The 20,880-nt window shown below is 38.4% G+C and overlaps 1 protein-coding gene across 1 annotated transcript in view; it reads right to left on the bottom strand.

The window, feature by feature from the left end:
• washc4 (WASH complex subunit 4) overlaps positions 1–20,880 on the bottom strand; it is a 101,553-nt gene that overhangs the window by 68,304 nt on the left and 12,369 nt on the right. Inside the window, exons 4-8 of the mRNA XM_039761826.1 lie at positions 15,503–15,568; positions 13,908–13,953; positions 5,914–5,981; positions 1,622–1,704; positions 1,408–1,450 (exon numbers count right to left, since the gene is read on the bottom strand). Coding sequence (XP_039617760.1) covers positions 1,408–1,450; positions 1,622–1,704; positions 5,914–5,981; positions 13,908–13,953; positions 15,503–15,568 — 306 coding nt within the window. The remainder of the gene's footprint in view (positions 1–1,407; positions 1,451–1,621; positions 1,705–5,913; positions 5,982–13,907; positions 13,954–15,502; positions 15,569–20,880) is intronic.

Raw genomic sequence — 20,880 nt, 5'->3', positions numbered from 1 at the left:
AACAAACTAATTCAGAAGGCTGCCTCTGTGGTAGGAGAGAAACCTGACAGCTTGGAAACTGTGGCAGATCATAGAATGTTGTCTAGGCTTTGGTCTGTTATTGAAAATTCTAAATCACCCACTTCACAGTGTTGTGGTTGGACAGAGGAGCGTTTTCAGCAGTAGACTGACTAGCATCAAGTGCTCCACTGAACGTCACAGGAAATCCTTCCTCCCCACAGCCATCAGACTCTATAATTCCTTTTCCAGTCACTCACCCACACTTTAAGCTATTACCCTTTTTTCTTTATTGGATATCCAGATACATTTTTTCAAGTACAAGAAATGTGCAAGATACTATCTGTTCTTGTGCAATAAATTGTTTGCTCTTCACATGAGAATAACCTTATTTGTTCTCAAAATGTGCAATATTAACTTAAGGTGTAACACTCTGTACGTTAATTTGATACTTACATTTATTATACTTTATTATATTTACTTGATTACAGTACTTTTATATATGCTCTTAGTGTAACATGTCCCTTGTCTGTTGTTAAGTTGTAACATAAGTAATTTCTTTTGGGATTAATAAAGTTTTCTGATTCTGAAATCAGTTACGGTACACACTCTGGACCCTCTGGAGGTAGCAGCAATGCTGCACATCCTCTCTCTGACAGGCTAACATTGAGGACTTTCAGCCAATGAATAATTCAGCAGAAGTGTGTCAGGGAACACTACTGGGGCACCTTTATACCAACAAATATATGCTTGCATTATGCCATACAGGCAAGTCATAGTTTTCCTTTTTTTTTTTCTTGAAGGCTGAATATTATAATCAGTGAAGAAAAAAGTAATACAGCTGGGATTTACGGCTGCTGTGAGCAAAATGTGAAAAATCTAGACCAATCTACAAAACTTCTAAACACCCAACAAGTGCAACAAAATGAATATTATAACTACTCATATCTGGGTCTACTCATCACCAGTGCTCTACTTTAAGAAACATATAAAAAAAAGTCAAGTAAAACATTAGCAGAAGTGAGTACTTTTAAAAGCACCTCTAGTCACTTTAGGTTCTGCTTACGACATGGAAGTCAAGCAAAGAATATGGCCAATCCTTCATGAGGGTCTAAAATGTTTGGACCTTTTTATTAAAGCAGAGACGTTTTAGCATATACAGTAATTACATTAAATACCTTGTCAATTTTATATTGTTAACGGTAGCAGCAAGAAATTGCTTTTAAACATATAAATTCATACAGCATACAATTGCCTTCACAAGGTGCATTACAGTGAATACCTGGGATCACTTCTTTTTAGCTTAGAAACCACATGCAAGGAAACATTTCATATTTTACATTTTAATTGGGAAAAGAAAACCACATGATAAAAGAAGAATGCAAGATGCTTAATTATACAGAGATATACCTGAAAATGTACACCAGATGATTCAATGATTTTTATTGCAGTCCTAAAAAAAAAATAAGAACGTGTAGAGTTATCAAAAATCAAGATGAAATTATACAAAATATACATCACTCATGCTTTTTTAAAACGCAAAAGGTAACATTTTCAGTGTTTAAAGTTAAATATTTTAAGAAGTGCAATGAAATATGCTAACACTATAATATAAAAGACTTACTTGTTAGTGCAGTAGAGGGATGCCAGCTGCTGAACTACATTGACTACTACCTCTGAGCACCTTGTCACAAAGCATGACAGCTCCTGCAAATGATAACATTTAACTTAACATAAATGGGTATGAAATAATTCAAAGGGAAAAAATATAATAAATAGCTATGTTCTAATATGCAATGTTTCACAAAGTAATAAACACCTAGAGACTTAAACGTTACTGTATAAAGGCAATCACTTTGGCCATAGTTATTCTGAAATATACAGTAGACCAGGGGTGCCCACACTTTTTCGACTTGTGAGCTACTTTTAAAATGACCAGGTCGAAATGATCTATCTACATTAAAAATGCTATATACAGTGCATCCGGAAAGTATTCACAATGCATTACTTTTTCCACATTTTGTTATGTTACAGCCTTATTCCAAAATGGATTCAATTCATTTTCTTCGTCAGAATTCTACACACAACACCCCATAATGACAACGTAAAAAAACGTTTACTTGAAATTTTTGCTAATTTATTAAAAATAAAAAAATTGAGAAAGTACATGTACATAAGTATTCAAAGCCTTTGCCATGAAGCTCAAAATTGAGCTCAGGTGCATCCTGTTTCCCCTGATCATCCTTGAGATGTTTCTGCAGCTTAATTGGAGTCCACCTGTGGTAAATTCAGTTGATTGGACATGATTTGGAAAGGCACACACCTGTCCATATAAGGTCCCACAGTTGACAGTTCATGTCAGAGCACAAACCAAGCATGAAGTCAAAAGAATTGTCTGTAGACCTCTGAGACAGGATTGTCTCGAAGCACAAATCTGGGGAAGGTTACAGAAAAATTTCTGCTGCTTTGAAGGTCCCAATGAGCACAGTGGCCTCATCCGTAAGTGGAAAAAGTTCGAAACCACCAGGACTCTTCCTATAGCTGGCCGGTCATCTAAACTGAGCGATCGAGGAGAAGGGCCTTAGTCAGGGAGGTGACCAAGAACCCAATGGTCACTCTGTCAGAGCTCCAGATGTCCTCTGTGGAGAGAGGAGACCCTTCCAGAAGGACAATCATCTCTGCAACAATCCACCAATCAGGCCTGTATGGTAGAGTGGCCAGATGGAAGCCACTCCTTAGTAAAAGGCACATGGCAGCCCGCCTGAAGTTTGCCAAAACAAAACAAAATTCTCTGGTCTGATGAGACAAAGATTGAACTCTTTGGTGTGAATGCCAGGCGTCACGTTTGGAGGAAACCAGGCACCACTCATCACCAGGCCAATACCATCCCTACAGTGAAACATGGTGATGGCAGCATCATGCTGTGGGATGTTTATCAGCGGCAGGAACTGGGAGACTAGTCAGGATAAAGGGAAAGATGACTGCAGCAATGTACAGAGACATCCTGGATGTAAACCTGCTCCAGAGCACTCTTGACCTCAGACTGCGGCGACGGGTCATCTTTCAGCAGGACAACGACCCTAAGCACACAGTCAAGATATCAAAGGAGTGGCTTCAGGACAACTCTGTGAATGTCCTTGAGTGGCCCAGCCAGAGCCCAGACCTGAATCCGATTGAACATCTCTGGAGAGATCTTAAAATGGCTGTGCACCGATACTTCCCATCCAACCTGATGGAGCGTTCGAGGTGCTGCAAAGAGGAATGTGTGAAACTGGCCAAGGATAGGTGTGCCAAACTTGTGGCATCATATTCAAAAAGACTTGAGGCTATAATTGCTACCAAAGATGCATCGACAAAGTATTGAGCAAAGGCTGTGAATACTTATGTACATTTGATTTCTCAGTTTTTTTTAGTTTTAATATATTTCCAAAAACTTCAAATAAACTTTTTTCATATTGTCATTATGGGGTGTTGTGTGTAGAATTCTGAATAAAAAAATGAATTTAATCCATTTTGGAATAAGGCTGTAACATAACAAAATGTGCAAAAAGTGATGCGCTGTGAATTCTTTCCGGATGCACTAGTGGTCTGTGGCCGGCCAGTCATCCCGGCCAACACCCCCAGGCCGACAGATGGAGTTCTCCCTGTAGCATAGAGGTGCCCTGAATACCAGCAGGGAATTATGGACAATGGAGTTTTCATCCTCAGATACCACAGGGGGCACTAGATGGAGCTGCAGGGAGGAGCAAAGAATATTTACCCTATGCCCTGGAAGTACATCCGAGTCACATGGACAACAGGAATGATGTGCTTCCGGCGTGAAGAAGACGACTTTTTATCTGACCCGGAAGTGATAGGAGATCACATGGATTGGGGGAATGGAAACACTTCTGGATCAGGGACTATAAAGGATTGTGGGAAAGTCCAGACATCGAGCTGAGCTGGATGGAAGGGTGGCAACGTGTCTTGGAGTGGTGGAGAGTTTACTATTGATTATTGTGGAGTATTGAATGAGTATTGTGGAGAGGAGGGTGCTTTATGCACTGTTGTGTATTAATAAAGTCAACATTTGGACTTTTACCTGGTGTCTAGAGTCAAGTCTGAGGGTTCAAGTGGACGAGAGTGCCCTCTATCTGTCACAGTGCGTAGCCGGCAGGATTCTCTGGCCGTCGGTTTGGCAGAGGACCTGTTAATAAATTTTCTGTGGGCAGAAAACCCTGAGAAGATGTTGTTCAGACACGCAACAACAACGCTGGAACCCACCTTCACCAAGTCAGATATGGGAAAGAAGAAGGGCAAGCAGAGCGACATCGCCAGCGGGAGAGCCACGCTTGCAATGGCCAACGCTCGGGAGGAGCTACGGAGCAGCTACAAAAGTCGGGAGAAGCCTCCAGGGACAGACGATCTCTCTGAGGTACGTGCTGGGAATTCAAACGATAATCCGTTTAAAATAACACACTTTGTCCCAGTGCATGTACCTCAGAGAAGATCACCTGTAGGATCCAGCGGGAAGAAGGAGACTTTCCCGAAGACAGTGGCACGCTCCTGTTGGAGCCGATGAGCACTAAAGAGGACTTTCGCATGTCGGCGAGGGACATGTGATCGACCCCGGTGTGTTCTGGGAAGGAGGAGGGCCGTGTCCCGCTGTTTGCGCATTCGTCTGCGAATAGACGGACTTGGACTTTCCGAAGGGGAAGGGGGAGGCGAGCGAACCACCGCTCAACCCACAAAAAAGCAAGGAGGGCCGGGAAATGGCTGATCGATCCGCCGACAAATTGACACAGATGGATTGCAGTCAGCCAAAGATGGCGGCCCGGTCCTCCCAAGAGAACTCCAAACCCCAGAAGCCTCCGTGAAGCCCGTCAGAGCACGTGCCAACAGCGGGCGTGTTCATTGGCTCCCGGCCAGAAGGTAAGGCGAACAAGGAAGTAAGTCTACCTCCGGCCGAATTAACTGTTTTGAAATGTGGGAACTCGAGAAATTGATCAAGCTCGTAAGAGGTATTTTACAGATGCTGACGGCGATTAAGAAGATCGTCAGAGACCTGGGAGAGACGGCCGAAGCCCCAATAAGGAAAGTAAGTGAATACCTGCAGCAATTAGGCTGGGTGTCTCCTGTATTATATGCTTTGGCGGTACAGGTAGGGAATGCCGGTACTGTACAGCATACAGGGACACAGTGTAATCCAGGCCCGCGATTGACAAGTAGCGGGTGCCATGATAGATTGACAGATCAGACAAATGAACATCGATTGTGACATTGTGAGAAAAAAAAAGTCCTTTTGCAATTCCACATCCAGCCCATACCCTACCCAAACAAGTTTTTTTTTAAATCCCTTCTTTAGTCGATATAAATTGGAAGGCTAACTAGATCACAGCTGGAGTTTTGCAGTAGCTTGCGTGTTTGATCGTGCGTACGAAATGATCAGTGTGTTAGAAGAAAAGAGATCTGAGACTGGCCGCCCTGTACGTCAATCAAGTGGCAAATGCCATAGGGAGGATATATGATAGACTAACGTTTAAAAAAAATTTTTTTTGAATGCAACACGATCTACCTGCACTACCTTTGCGATCTACAGGTCAATCACAATTGACACATTGTGCACCCCTGCAGTAGACATTCTACTCACGAATACAAGTTTGATACATTTTTCCCTGGATTCTGTAAAACCAAAAGACATTCCAAGCCTGTAGACCTATTTGTTAGTTTATTTTGTCAGTTTCACTTTTAAATTAACTAAACAGTAAACACCAAAAGAATGTTTATGATTTGGTCAAGCATTAGATACTTGCTCATTCAAGACTTAAACAACATTAATACTGAAACACATATTCTCTTACCATTAAAATTATGAGAATTTTCAGAAAATAACTTCAGGAATTAAAATGAACAAGGATGATGAGAATAAAGACTAACCTGCAAAAATGCAATAAACCTGCCCATCTGTATTTGATTCTCCCCTTCTACTGTGTCAGTGTCTGAAACTGAAAGAAAAAAATACAATTCATCATCTAAAAACAGGTATCCTCAACTGCAGGTGCCTAGGCAAGTCCCCTTTAAGCATCCATTACTGCAGCCTAAGACACCTAAACTTAAATGGGCAGGAAGAAATAAATCATCTTTCTCTTCTCTTTTGGACCACTGCGGGCACTTCAGACCTCAAACAAAACATTAGCATCAGACTAGCAATTTGCAAAAAGTACACCAGCATTCACCAATAAATAAAACAAAAAACACACTCACACACACACGTACACCTTTTAAATATATATTTGCCTTTATTAAAAGTCTTTGAATATAGAAAGATATTGACATCCACAACATTTTAAAAATGCTGCCCCAATATCTGCCTTTCTGGTAAGTAATCTTGAAGAAACTGCGGTAGAATTGCCTTTTTCTTATACTTCATATGTACACATGGACAATTTACACATAATTTACCACAAATTAACACCTGATTAAATCAGTCCTGTTACATTAAATTCGTGAAGCTGTTTAAGGTACTGTTACAGAGTTTAATTGATATGATAAACTTTCAAGAATTGTAACTGATTGGAGGCCTTCAGTGGCAGGAGCATATTTGAAGTCAACGTTGCACTGTATACTATAACAAAGCGTAACTCTCAAGAAAGCCCTCACAATACCAAGTTTACTAAGGGCTGAACCTTTTCCAAGACAACTATTTATAATGTAATAAATGCTAGGGCTGACCACTTCAAAAGCATCATTAAGAAGAGGAGATAGGAACAATATCTATTGCACTAAGTTGTGGATTTAAGGTGACTAATTGCTTCTACCAAAAAAGGGAGAGAGATACGGGGTCAAATTGATGAAAAACAACTGTGCATGTAGGAGGGACAGATGTAGGGTGTAATATGGGATCTAATGACAGCAATTGTTTGAAAAAAAAAATTGGAGAAAATCCTCTCAGACAGTTGGTGTAATGTCAGGACATGTTGGAAAAGACGGGGGAACAATAATGTTAATAGTATTAAATAAAACTTCAATATCTGAAAAGTACTTTATCGTAGGAGATTTTACAGCTTTCTGACAATCAGACAAACTGTCCTTTAAAATAACACCTGATGCCTGTTTTTTTTTTCCCTCACTTACGCTCTGCTCACCTACATTCCCACCTCAAGGTATGAGTGGCATCATTTAACTATCCCAAAGGTTTAGGTTTTGAGCGCTTGGCTTTAAATGGAGTCTAAAATGTTAGAACAAGTATCATTACACAAAGTGACTATACCGTGAGTGCTCAGCTGAGGTGGGGGGAAACGTACAGCTTCCATAAAAGCCAGAGAATTTGTTAGTAGTTGTGGCGTTCATTATGCAAGAGAAGGGAGCAGCAGTCCGACGTAAGTAGGTGGTATATTTCAAACTCCTACATGCATTTTGTCTCTCTCCCTGACAAAGAAGTTACAGTACATCTGGAAAGTATTTGCAGCGCATCACTTTTTCCACATTTTATGTTACAGCCTTATTCCAAAATGGATTAAATTCATTTTTTTCCTCGGAATTCTACACACAACACCTCATAATGACGTGTTAAAAGTTTACTTGAGGTTTTTGCAAATTTATAAAAATAAAAAAAAACTGAGAAATCACATGTACATAAGGATTCACAGCCTTTGCTCAATACTTTGTTGATGCACCTTTTGCAGCAATTACAGCCTCAAGTCTTTTTGAATATGATGCTACAAGCTTGGCACACCTATCCTTGGCCAGTTTCGCCCATTCCTCATTGCAGCACCTCTCAAGCTCCACCAGGTTGGATGGGAAGCGTCGGTGCACAGCCATTTTAAGATCTCTCCAGAGATGTTCAATCGGATTCAGGTCTGGGCTCTGGCTGGGCCATTCACAGAGTTGTCCTGAACCCACTCCTTTGATATCTTGGCTGTGTGCTTAGGGTTGATGTCCTGCTGAAAGATGAACCGTCGCCCCAGTCTGAGGTCAAGAGCGCTCTGGAGCAGGTTTTCATCCAGGATGTCTCTGTACATTGCTGCAGTCATCTTTCCCTTTATCCTGACTAGTCTCCCAGTTCCTGCCGCTGAAAAACATCCCCACAGCATGATGCTGCCATCACCATGTTTCACTGTAGGGATGGTATTGGCCTGGTGATGAGCGGTGCCTGGTTTCCTCCAAACGTGACGCCTGGTATTCACACCAAAGAGTTCAATCTTTGTCTCATCAGACCAGAGAATTTTGTTTCTCATGGTCTGAGAGTCCTTCAGGTGCCTTTTGGGAAACTCCAGGCAGGCTGCCACATGCCTTTTACTAAGGAGTGGCTTCCGTCTGGCCACTCTACCATGCAGGTCTGATTGGTGGATTGCTGCAGAGATGGTTGTCCTTCTGGAAGGTTCTCCTCTCTCCACAGAGGACCTCTGGAGCTCTGACAGAGTGACCATCGGGTTCTTGGTCAACTCCCTGACTAAGACCCTTCTCCCCCGATCGCTCAGTTTAGATGGCCGGCCAGCTCTAGGAAGAGTCCTGGTGGTTTCAAACTTCTTCCACTTACGGATGATGGAGGCCACTGTGCTCAGTGGGACCTTCAAAGCAGCTGAAATTTTTCTGTTACCTTCCCCAGATTTGTGCCTCGAGACAATCCTGTCTCGGAGGTCTACAGACAATACCTTTGACTTCATGCTTGGTTTGTGGTCTGACATGAACTGTCAACTGTGGGACCTTATATATAAACAGGTGTGTGCCTTTCCAAATCATGTCCAGTCAACTGAATTTACCACAGGTGGACTCCAATTAAGCTGCAGAAACATCTCAAGGATGATCAGGGGAAACAGGATGCACCTGAGCTCAATTTTGAGCTTCATGGCAAAGGCTGTGAATACTTATGTACATGTGCTTTCTCAATTTTTTATTTTTAATAAATTTGCAAAAATCTCAAGTAAACTTTTTTCACGTTGTCATTATGGGGTGTTGTATGAACTGTAGAATTCTGAGGAAAAAAATGAATTGAATCCATTTTGGAATAAGGCTGTAACATAACAAAATGTGGAAAAAGTGATCTGTTGTGAATACTTTCCGGATGCACTGTACATTTCATATTGCAAGAAACAGAGTCTAAAGTCCATTAACAATTTCAAGTAAGTCTGGATCAATCAATCTAGTCTCTCATCAGACGAACACTGCAATGGACCCTCACTCTTCTACTCATTTTGGACAGCAAATCTATGCAGCGATACCATACAGCTTTTTTAAGCTAGGCAAAACTAATCTACAGCAAAAAATTACCCTTAAGTTAACTCTGTTTGCTTAAAAATACGACCCTTCAGAGGTAACATGCCAACAATATTGTTGTTTTCATCCCTAGGAGCATTCTTGTAATTTTTTTCTGGGAGGTTTGTTAAACCTCTGTTAAGGCTTTTTGAATGTTTTCAATCTGTTGAATTAATATTTAAATGATTTCTTAAATGTATTGATAAGGAGAAAAACAGTTACTTGGTTATATATCTGGTAAATATGTCAACTGCAGGAGGGCTGGAATGTTTTAGGGGGCTAGAAACTCAGAAAATACATAGTGAAAGGGTGTTATTGCATGTGAAGGGTCCAGCTTTTAACAGTTTTAAGTTAAAGAAGGCATTGTGCCAACACAAAAATGAAAACTCTGCTAAAACTCTAATCTCCTCATGTTCTATCTAACATTTTGGATAGCTCCGTTGGACTATCATGACGTTTCAAGCAAAACGTGATAGTTTAACAGTATATTTGTTGATCCCATCATAAACTGAGCACAAGAATGTCAAGCAACATAAGTTATTTCAATATTACTTAGAATACATATAGTGAAGCAAGATGCAACCACCTTTGCTGAGCCCCAGGTCAATCGCACAAGCAGCTACTGGGTGCCCATGGAGTAGCATCCTCTTTCATAAAACCCCTGTGTGCGTCCAGGTGTCCGTATGTGTGTGTCTTTTGGTGAAGTGCGAATGCGCAAGGCTCAGTACGATACGCACGACCGGCATCGTGGACGCACACACACTGGAAGCTGAGCACATAGTGAATGGAGTATCCGCTGCCACGCATGATAAGCAAATAAAGGACATCATTGCTGGGGAGACCGTGGACGCACACACACTGGAAGCTGGGCACACAGTGAATGGCGTAGCCGCGGCCATGCACATAAAATCCATTGATGGGGAGACGCCACACATACTGCCCCATGCATGTTTACTAACTAACTATCCACTAACAACATGCCACCCAAAAAAAAAGGACATGTCAAGTAGGACAAAGACACAGACACTCAAATCATATATAAGCAACATCTCCTGGAAGAACGGTCAGCTCAGCAAGTAAACATCAACAAAAGAAAGGCTGAAAGACAAAGAAAAATAAGAGCATATAGATCGATTTTAAAAAAGAAAATGAGCGTCAGAATATTCCCCGTATTGATTTGGCTCTATCCTCTACTAATTTACCCTTTACCAAAAGAAGGCGACAATTTCCAGTTACATTAGCTTTTGCCATAACAATTAATAAAGCTCAAGGGCAAACCTTAGAAAAAGTTGCCATTTACTTGCCAGAACCAGTATTCAGCCACGACCAGTTATATGTTGCACTAGCAGAATACCCGCGCTTCGCAGCGGAGAAGTAGTGTGTTAAAGAAGGAAAGAGAAAGAAAAGGAAACATTTTGAAAATAACGTAACATGATTGTCAATGTAATTGTTTTGTCACTGTTATGAGTGTCGCTGTGATATATATATATATATATATATATATATATAGCAAAATACCAGCCAGCAGCAATGTCATGTGTTAAAGAAGTTATGAAAAAGAAAAGGAAACATTTTAAAAATAATGTAACATGATTGTCAAAGTAATTGTTTTGTGTATTTGGCGGCAGCGCAGAAGTTGTTTTCGGTAGCTGCATCAGAAAATGTACCACCACGCCTGACACGCCTCCTTTTACTGTTTTCTCACAGCTTGGATTGCTGCTGTCATATACACACACACACACACACACACACACACACATACACATATATATATATATATATATATATATATATATATATATATATATATATATATATATATACCTACATATCTTCATATCTACATATACACACATATATATAATATAATATAATATATATATATACACATACCTATCTACATCATATATACACACACATACATACACACACACAAATTATATATATGTGTGTATGTATGTATGTATGTATGTATGTATGTATGTATGTGTGTGAGTGTATATATATACACATACATATACTTGTGTGTATGTTTGTATGTGTCTATATGTGTGTGTATAGGTTTGGTCACTGAGTGCAAGGGAAAAATAATAAATTATAGTCTATAAGTTATTAAACAGTAAAACATTAACGCTTTAAGAAGTACAGGTACATTGAAATTACATTTTCTATGTGAACGTTCAAATTTGTGCCTCTGGTAATGTGCCTTACCGGCATTTAAAGAAAATTAGTTTTGTGTCCTCTGCAGTGTTAAGAGAGAAAGGCTTTGGTTTGGGATAAAAGGAAAAAAGGTGTAAAGAAAGGAAAGTTGCCTTTTTCTTTTATATAGTATAGAGAGATGTGTTCGCTGACGTTATGATCGCCTTTTGGGGACAGTCGCGGTGGGCCTTGTGTAGACTGGTGAGACGTCCCCGCCATTAATCGGCTGTGATGGCACTGTCAGTCCTCCACTCCTGTGCGTGTCTTCATAATCCGAGCTGAGGACCTCATAATCGTATACGTGCAAAAGAAAGTGTGAATCGCCTTAATATTATTTTGTTGTGGTGTAGAAAAGGGGTCCCGTGTTTCCACTTGTCTGGGCTATAGCGCAGGGAGAGGATGAAAAAAAATTAAAGTGCTCACTTTAACTTATGACTTTTGCTGGGCAGGAGACCCCAGTTTTTGCAGACACGTTCAAAAAGTCTCAGCGCTTTTTGGAGGTCATTCATATATATATATAGCAAAATACCCGCCTCGCAGCGAGAAGTAGTGTGTTAAAGAATTAATGAAAAAGAAAAGGAAACATTTTAATAATAACGTAACATGATTGACATTGTCATGAGTGTTGCTGTCATATATATGCCTGCCTAAATAAGTCACCCTCGCTTTGCTCTTACTTTTTACCGTTCATTTAATCATGGCTAGTGGCAGAAAAATTATAAAATGGAAGGAGGATGGCTTTACCAAAACAATCATTGATGGCGAATCGATTATTCATAAAGCTTGAATTGGTGTTCTGTTTTTCTGTGTTAACCTCATATTTTTTCATACTTCTTCTCAAACCAAGGTGGTGCGAGGGTAAAATGAATCGGGATGCGCTGATCAATGTAATCGGTGTACCAGGAAATCATGCATTGACAAAAGCTCCCCTTTGCTTGTAATGCAAAGTGTGATTAAATGCATTATTTTTAACGTTATGGAGCACATGCATCGAAGCTTCTCAGCTGTGCTTGTGCTAAGAAAAGGAAAGATTTTAAAAATAACGTAACACGATTGTCAATGTGACCTTTTGTAAGTAGTACCTGGAGGCTTCAGTGTGGAGAAACTCTAGTGACAGCGTGTGTATTAACTTGTGGATTTTTCTGTGAGTATTTGGTGGCAGTCTGATGAAGTTGCTTCGGAAGACGGCGTTAGCCGCGGAGCTCAGCTCAGAACGAAATGAGATGAATGGGAGGGGAGATGATGACGTGACTCCCCCACCCGCCTTAACTGTCAATCCCCCACAAACACAGTCTCTCGGAATTTGCATAAGCACACCCCTTCACCTACAATTTTAACTTAGTTACAAAGTGATCAAAACTCTCGTTTATATCCCTGCGCCCTCTCATTAAACTTGTATCCCGTGATTACCTGTGGGTATGTGAAACGCCAGCGGTAGCCTGTCTATGAACTTAATTTAAAGTTTAGGTTTACACCTTGCTTTCTTTCCGAGGTAGCAGCACTCATGAATATGGTAGTATATGTCACTTGCTCGCTTCTTATTGTTTCGCTGCCTTCTCAATTATATAATGCATGTTTTCTTAAGCGCTTTTTGGAGGTCTTCCTGGTTTTCTACGCACTGCATTGACAGTCAGGTCACGTGATTACATGGGAGGCGTGATGATGTCACACAAAACTCCGCCCCCCCACGTCTTTCCAGCTCAACTCTATTACAGTTAATGGAGAAAAATATCTTCCAGTTATGACCATTAGGCGTAGAATTTCGAAATGAAACCTGCCCAACTTTTGTAAGTAAGCTGTAAGGAATGAGCCTGCCAAATTTCAGCCTTCTACCTACACGGGAAGTTGGAGAATTAGTGATGAGTCAGTGAGTGAGTGAGTGAGTGAGGGCTTTGCCTTTTATTAGTATAGATTATCAAGAGTTAGAAGTTTTACAGATGTTGTTGTCAATGTTGTAGATGGTCCTGAACAAGAGTGTTTACAAAAAATGTTGTCAATAATGAAATTTTATTAAAAAATTTCCTGAGATAAAAAAATAAAAAAACATTTTCTTAAATATCTTCTTCAGATATTGTGTATTAGAGATTGTTATAAAGTTTTACACTAAGGCAATATTATTTATACTTACTGTATTGTCATATACGTTTCTATTTTATTTTAATATTATTTTACTTTAGGCTTCTTGTAAAAAAAATTTTAACAAAAAAATTAAGACAACAAACAGAATGAGGTCAAGATCCCTTGCCATTTAATATAGACTGTTCCTAATAATGTTTATGCAATACTGTTCTAGCGCCCGTTATTGTAACAGGCTTAATGTCTAATTGTAAATAAAAGGTTAAAAAAAAAAAAGAATCAGTCTCATTAATTTCAGTTTAAGTAACGGGTACAAAATGTTCTCTTAAGAAAACAAGATAGTATAAGACTCTTTCTTTTAATGTCATATTTAAACCAAAATTATACAAAACAGTAAATACCTCCTTCTCCATAATACAAGAGGCCACTGTAAAATTTGGTTTCTGCCTACAAAAGAAAAATAAAGATGCACATAAGCTAGCAGTTTCAGTCATTATGATATTAACATATCAAACTGCAAATATCACAAGACAAAGTAGTAACTATATACATTGATCCTCTCTTTATTTCTAAGCTTACACTTGGTTCACAGCAACAATTATTCTAGCTCAGGTTCAGCAAAATTGTCGGAATCAGAACTTTGCCAAATTTGCCAAAATGCATTTTGAAGTTAAATGGGAAGGAGGAACTGAGCTAGTTTTGTAATGGTCTTATGTATGCCTGAGGGCTAGGGATGCATCTGTCAACTATGCTGGATGGATTATTATGGCCAAAAATGTTACCCGAGTTGTAAACGCAGATAGAACGATAACCACAAACAAAATACAAAAAATGACAATGCACTAGCAATAAATTTAAACAAATGTTAATATATCTGAGCTCACAAAGCTCCATGCAGGCACAGCAAGGTTAAGTCAAAACAAATGTTAAAGGAGCTTGATCCCTCCAAACTCCGTTTCAGAAAGTAAAAGATTTATTACTATTTACAAGTTGTTTCTATCTTCTTGATGGAAGATAAATGTGTGAAGAATGTACATGAATAGAACAGAAACAAAATAGAAGTGCCAGCTTCTTTGAGCCATGACTTAAAAATAAATGAAGAATAGAACTCTGTGAGCACACAGGGATCCGCATTATACCCTTGCTGGCAGTAGCTGAGTTGCATTGCTTCCTTGTTTGAGCTACAGAGTAACTGCAGTTATTGTATTCAAGGGAAGTCATCCACTGCTACGGAGTGTACATAATACTGACCTGTGTACTCAAGAGTTCCAACCTTTGTGACACTTTCCGGTGGTGCCATGCAGCAGTTGTCACTACCCAAACAGTGCAACAAAGTGAGAAACATAACAATCTTAATCATGTAGTGATGGTGCAACATATAATTAATCTATGCAAAGGAAAAGTATTGTCCTAATATTCTCAATATGGTTGACAAAGTACACCTTAAATGAAAATACTGGGGTACAAATCTTTTTGGAATATTGTTTGAGAAGTAACATGCGTGTATATGCCATAGATTATTCACACATGCACAATTCACATCAGGTAGTGGTATAATATGTGATCAGGTAGTGACATCCCTATCCATTGCTACAGCTCTGTGAAGTCACACTGGTCGTGCAAAGCACCAAAAATGTTCGTTTAAGCCTGCCACACAGTGAAATTTCAAGAAATATTCATTGAACAAGATCATTGGCAAATGCTGGAATTCACTACAAAAACACTTTGGCAAATTTTTCTAATCAACTCTAGTTGTGATCATCCTTTATCTACAGTATATGTTTTTTGTTTAAGTATTTAAGGGATCAAGGCACAAAACACACAGGAATCGGTTTAACACTCCGTTGTAGTTTGATCAATTGCGCTTTACTTTGTGAAAAAGTAACAGAAATTTTAAATAAAACAAACATGTCAATTTAAGAGAGAAAATGTACTATGGCTTTAATTTCTGTCAAATGTTTTATATGAGATTGAGCTTAAAACATTTAAACATTACCTCATGTTTTAGTTTCTTTATCTCACAGCAGAGAGCAGCAAAAACCGTTATCACTTTGTTAAACACCTGCAAGTGGAAAAATAAAGCAATATTCATTAAAAATTAAAAAGTGTGTGTTCATTAAAAGAAAAAAATGTACAGTATCTATTCTTTTAAAAATTAGACTACAAATTTAACCAATATGTGCACTGAAAGTGAGGCAGGCAAAATCATGCAGTCATTAAATTATAAAGCTATTTTCAGGGTATCCTTCTTCTACTTAAAAGCTTCATTCCATCTACTGTAACTAAGATGCATACAAAGGAAATAGGGGCTCCGCAAGTACAAATATAGGAATAGGAAAGAAACTGTGCAAAAATATTATATTTGAGTGTTTTGAAATTAATAGCAAGAATTAGACATTTATGATCTATTTCATGTATGTAATTTTAAGCATATTGGAAAGGTAGCCTAGATTGTAAAAAAACAGAAAAATAGGTTCATTAGTATTTGCTCAGCCTTGTTTTAACTGACAACTGCCTATTGTACCATTTTTATTTTATATTGCAAAAGAAAATACTTCTTAAATAGAGAAAGTATACGCGTGAAATGTTTTTCTATCCTCTGACCAGTACTTGTCATCATTTTTTTTCTTCAGCCGTCTGGAGTTTTTTTTTGTTTATTCTGTCCCCCCTGGCCATTGAACCTTACTCTCATTCGATGTTAATTAATGTTGATTTATTTTGTTTTCTTATTGTGTCTTTTATTTTTCTATTCTTTATTATGTAAAGCACTTTGAGCTACTGTTTGTATGAAAATGTGCTATATAAATAAATGTTGTTGTTGTTGATCATACGTCTTTATCCTTAATTAGCTCATTAGATTTGGATTAAGTCAGGTGTTACTTACTAGATAGATAGACTCAATTTAAAAGCATCTTCTTGTATCAAATTTATCATAAAAATAAAGTACTGCATCATTTTTTGGAAAACATTCACACGGGTTTGTGGAAAAACACAGACCATGTTGTTCACAGTGCATAAGAGTAAAAACTTAGTGTTGGTTTATAAGGTGGGATTGCAAGAATTTCACATTACAGGAAGCAGACAGAAATTCCTCTGTGCAAAACTAGATAAAACCTTTATCAAGATTTTAAACATTCAAGAAGCATAGTATTTTTTATGTCTGAAAAATACAACAGTACTCTAAAGAAGCATTTCATTTTGTGGTGCCTGTTTGCCTTCTGAAACTTCATTTACAGACTATATCACATAGAGAAGGTTATGTAGCTATTTCTGTGGTCTTACACATTACAAGACTAGTAAGTCCCTGTCCTATTATCACCTTTGTCATTTTAGTACATTTTCTCAGCAACAGTTTGTACAGTTCCTTCCATATCTTAAACACTTCTGCATATTAGCTTCACAAACATTTGAAAAATAACCCAGAATGTGCACAGGAGTGTCCTGTGGTCAAATGGAATCTCTGTCATAATTATTTCTAACTTGGCACTGGATATTTCTGGGACAAGTCCCAGCTTCCCTCAGCCCACTAACTCTAAAAGCAGATTTATATATGGGTTATATAGCACTTTGATGTGTGCAGCACAAGTCAAAGAAAGTTATGCTTTAGCAAAATAACTCACTGGTTGGACCTCATCTGGAGTACTGTGTACAGTTTTAGTCTTCAGGATAGAAAAAAAGACATAGAAGCACTGGAAAAATTCCAAAGAAAACCAAATAGGCTAATTCAAGGACTGCAAGGAATGAGTTATGAGGAAAGACTAGAACATCAGGGCCTTTTCAGTTTAAGCAAAAGGAGATTAAGGGTTGACATAACTGAATTGTTAAAAATCATGAAAGGAATTAGTACAATGGATCGAAACTTCTACTTTAAAATAACTTTAACAAGAACACAGGGACACAGCTGGAAACATGTTAAGTGTAAATTGTGCAAAAATATTATGATTTTTTTTTCCCCACACAGAAAGCCATAGACACATGGAATAATGTTACCAAGTAGAGTGATAGACAGTAGGAACCTTCAAAACAGTTAAATGGAGACTAGAGAGTTTTTCTCTGTAGTTTTTCAAGTCTAATCTTTCTAATGTTCAATGTATAAATTACAACTGTATTAACTGTTGTAACCATAAATTAACTAACATTTTTAGTTCACTTCATGAGCCTAAAAATAATATTCTGACAGATTCCAGTACATAAGATAAGCATAAAATCAAAAGTATTGCACACAATATTTAATTTTACACTGTATACATTACATCTGTTGTAACAGACTTCTGTTAAAAGTTAAATAATTTCTTAGTGATACAATGTAATATGTGGAAATTTCAAACTAATTTAAAAAGTTTTGGGATTTTAATAAATTGCTGAATTAACTAGAAATGGAAGTGCACTAGAAATCGACTAAATGGAAGGGAAGTAAGGCCAGGTGGATCAGAGGTGGATTCAAATTGTTCTATCATGGTGTGAATGGGATGAGAAATGAGGCAGAAGTTATTCTGAAGGAACAGTATGCCGAGTGTTTTGGAAGTGAAAAGAGTGTCAGACAGAGTAATGATTATGAAGTTGGAAATTGGAGGTATGATAATGAATGTTGTTAGTGCATATGCCCCGCAAGTTGGGTGTGCAATGGATGAGAAAGAAGATTTCTGGAGTGAGTTCCATGAAGTGATGAACAGTGTACCCAAGGGACAGGAAGTGGTGATTGGAACAGATTTCAATGGGCATGTTGGTGAAGGGAACAGAGGAGACGAGGAGGTGATGAGTAAGTATGGTGTCAAGAAGAGGAATGAAGAAGGTCAGGTGATAGTGGATTTTGCGAAAAGGATGGGTATGGCTATGGTGAATACGTATTTTATTAAATTTGTCATTAGATACGGGGGTCTTCCCAGACTGTCTTAAGACTGCTGTAGTTAAACCCCTACTTAAGAAACATAATCTCGACCCCTCGGCTCTTGAAAATTTTAGACCCATCTCTAACCTGCCTTTTTTAAGTAAAGTTCTGGAGAAGGCAGTCATTATGCAGCTAAATGACCACCTAAATAAACATGCTATTCTTGATAAATTTCAGTCGGGTTTTAGAACAAATCACAGCACAGAAACTGCACTCGTTAAAGTAGTAAATGATTTGCAGTTGAATGCAGACAGAGGCCATTTATCTGTTTACATCCTCTTATATCTGAGAGCTGTATTTTACACCATTGATCATAATATTCTTAGAAATCGCCTTAGTCAATGGGTGGGCCTCTCTGGCAGTGTCTTAAATTGATTTGAATCCTGCCTAACAGGGTGAAAATTCTTTGTTAGTTGTGGTAATTACAACTCAGACACATGATATCCAATATGGTGTTCCACAAGGCTCTATCCTGGGTCCGCTGATCTTCTCAATCTACATGCTTCCGTTAGGTCAGATTATCTCTAGGCACAACGTGAGCTACCACAGCTAGGCTGATGACAAACAGCTGTATTTATCAATAGCACCTGATGACCCCGATTCTCTTGATTCACTAACACTATGTCTGACTTGTATCTCAGAATGGATGAATAGTAACTTTCTCAAGTTAAATAAAGAGAAAACTGAAATCTTAGTGATGGGCAATAATGGATACAATGAGGCTATTAGAAATAAACTGGATACATTAGGATTAAAAGTCAAGACGGAGGTAAAAAGCTTAGGGGTAATTGTTGACTGTAATCTGAATTTTAAATCGCATATTAATCAGATCACTAGGACAGCATTTTTTCACTTAAGAAACATAGCTAAAGTTAGACCTCTTATATCACTGAAAGATGCTGAGAAATTAATTCACGCTTTTGTTTTCAGTCGACTAGATTACTGTAACGCACTCCTCTCAGGACTACCCAAAAAAGACATAAATCGTTTGCAACTAGTGCAGAACGCAGCTGCTAGAATTCTAACTAGGAAAAGAAAATCCGAGCACATTTCTCCAGTTTTGATGTCACTACACTGGTTACCTGTGTCATTCAGGATTAACTTTAAAATTCTGCTTATGGTTTATAAAGCCTTAAATAATCTCGCCCCATTTTATATATAAGAATATCTGACACGTTATATTCCAAATTGTAACCTCAGATCCTCAAATGAGTATCACCTTAGAATTCCAAGAACAAAACTTAAAAGAAGTGGTGAGGTGGCCTTCTGCTGCTATGCACCTAAAATCTGGAATAGCCTGCCAATAGGAATTTGCCAGGCTAGTACAGTAGAGCACTTTAAAACACTGCTGAAAACACATTACTTTAACATGGCCTTTTCATAACTTCACTTTAACTTAATCCTGATACTCTGTATGTTCAATTCATTATAATAACCATTCATGGTGGCTCTAAAATCCGTACTGACCCCTACTCTCTCTTCTGTTTCTTTTTCCGGTTTCTTTGTGGTGGTGGCCTGCGCCACCACCACCTCAAAGCATCATGCTGCTCCAACAATGATGGATGGATTAAAAGCCAGAAGTCTACGCGACTATCATCATCAAATCCTTCCGTGAGAACCCTAAATCCAAAGAGGACTGTTTCATTTATGTTAGGCAGAATGCCCAGAGGGGACTGGGCAGTCTAATGGTCTGGAATCCCAACTGATTTTATTTTTTTCTCCAGCTGTCTGGAGTTTTTTTTTTTTTCACCCTGGCCATTGGATCTTACTCTTATTCTATGTTAATTAATGCTGACTTATTTTATTTTCTTACTGTGTCTTTTATTTTTCTGTTCTTCATTATGTAAAGCACTTTGAGCTACTTTTTGTATGAAAATGTGCTATATAAATAAATCAATCAATCAACATTTATTTCTATAGCACATATTCATACAAAAAAATGTAGCTCAAAGTGCTTTACAAAATGAATAGAAAAATAGAAGACACAATAAAAAATAAACATAAGTCAACATTAATTAACATAGAATAAGAGTAAGGTCCATGGCCAGGGTGGACAGAAAAACAAAAACTCCAAAGGCTGGAGAAAAAATAAAATCTATAGGGGTTCCAGACCAAGAGACCGCCAGTCCCTCTGGGCAATCTACCTAACATAAGTCAAACAGTCCTCTTTGTATTTAGGGTTTTCATGGTAGGACCTGATGATGATGGTCACGTAGACTTCTGGCTTTCAGTCCATCAATGTTGATGCATCATGATGCTTTGAGTAGGTGGTGGCAGGCCGCCACCACAAAGAAACCGGAAAAAGAAACAGAAGAGAGAGTAGGGTCAGTATGGATTTTGGAGCCACTGTGAATAGTTATTATGAAGAATTGAACATACAGAGTATCAGTATTAAGTTAAAGTGAAGTTATAAAAAGGCCATGTTAAAGTAATGTGTTTTCAGCAGTGTTTTAAAGTGCTCTACTGTATTTGCCTGGCTGAATTCC

This window comes from Polypterus senegalus, chromosome 8, assembly GCF_016835505.1.
Source record: "Polypterus senegalus isolate Bchr_013 chromosome 8, ASM1683550v1, whole genome shotgun sequence".
NCBI lineage: Eukaryota > Metazoa > Chordata > Cladistia > Polypteriformes > Polypteridae > Polypterus > Polypterus senegalus.
Note: the sequence above shows the minus strand (reverse complement) of the source record. Positions and strands in the feature narration are given on the sequence as shown.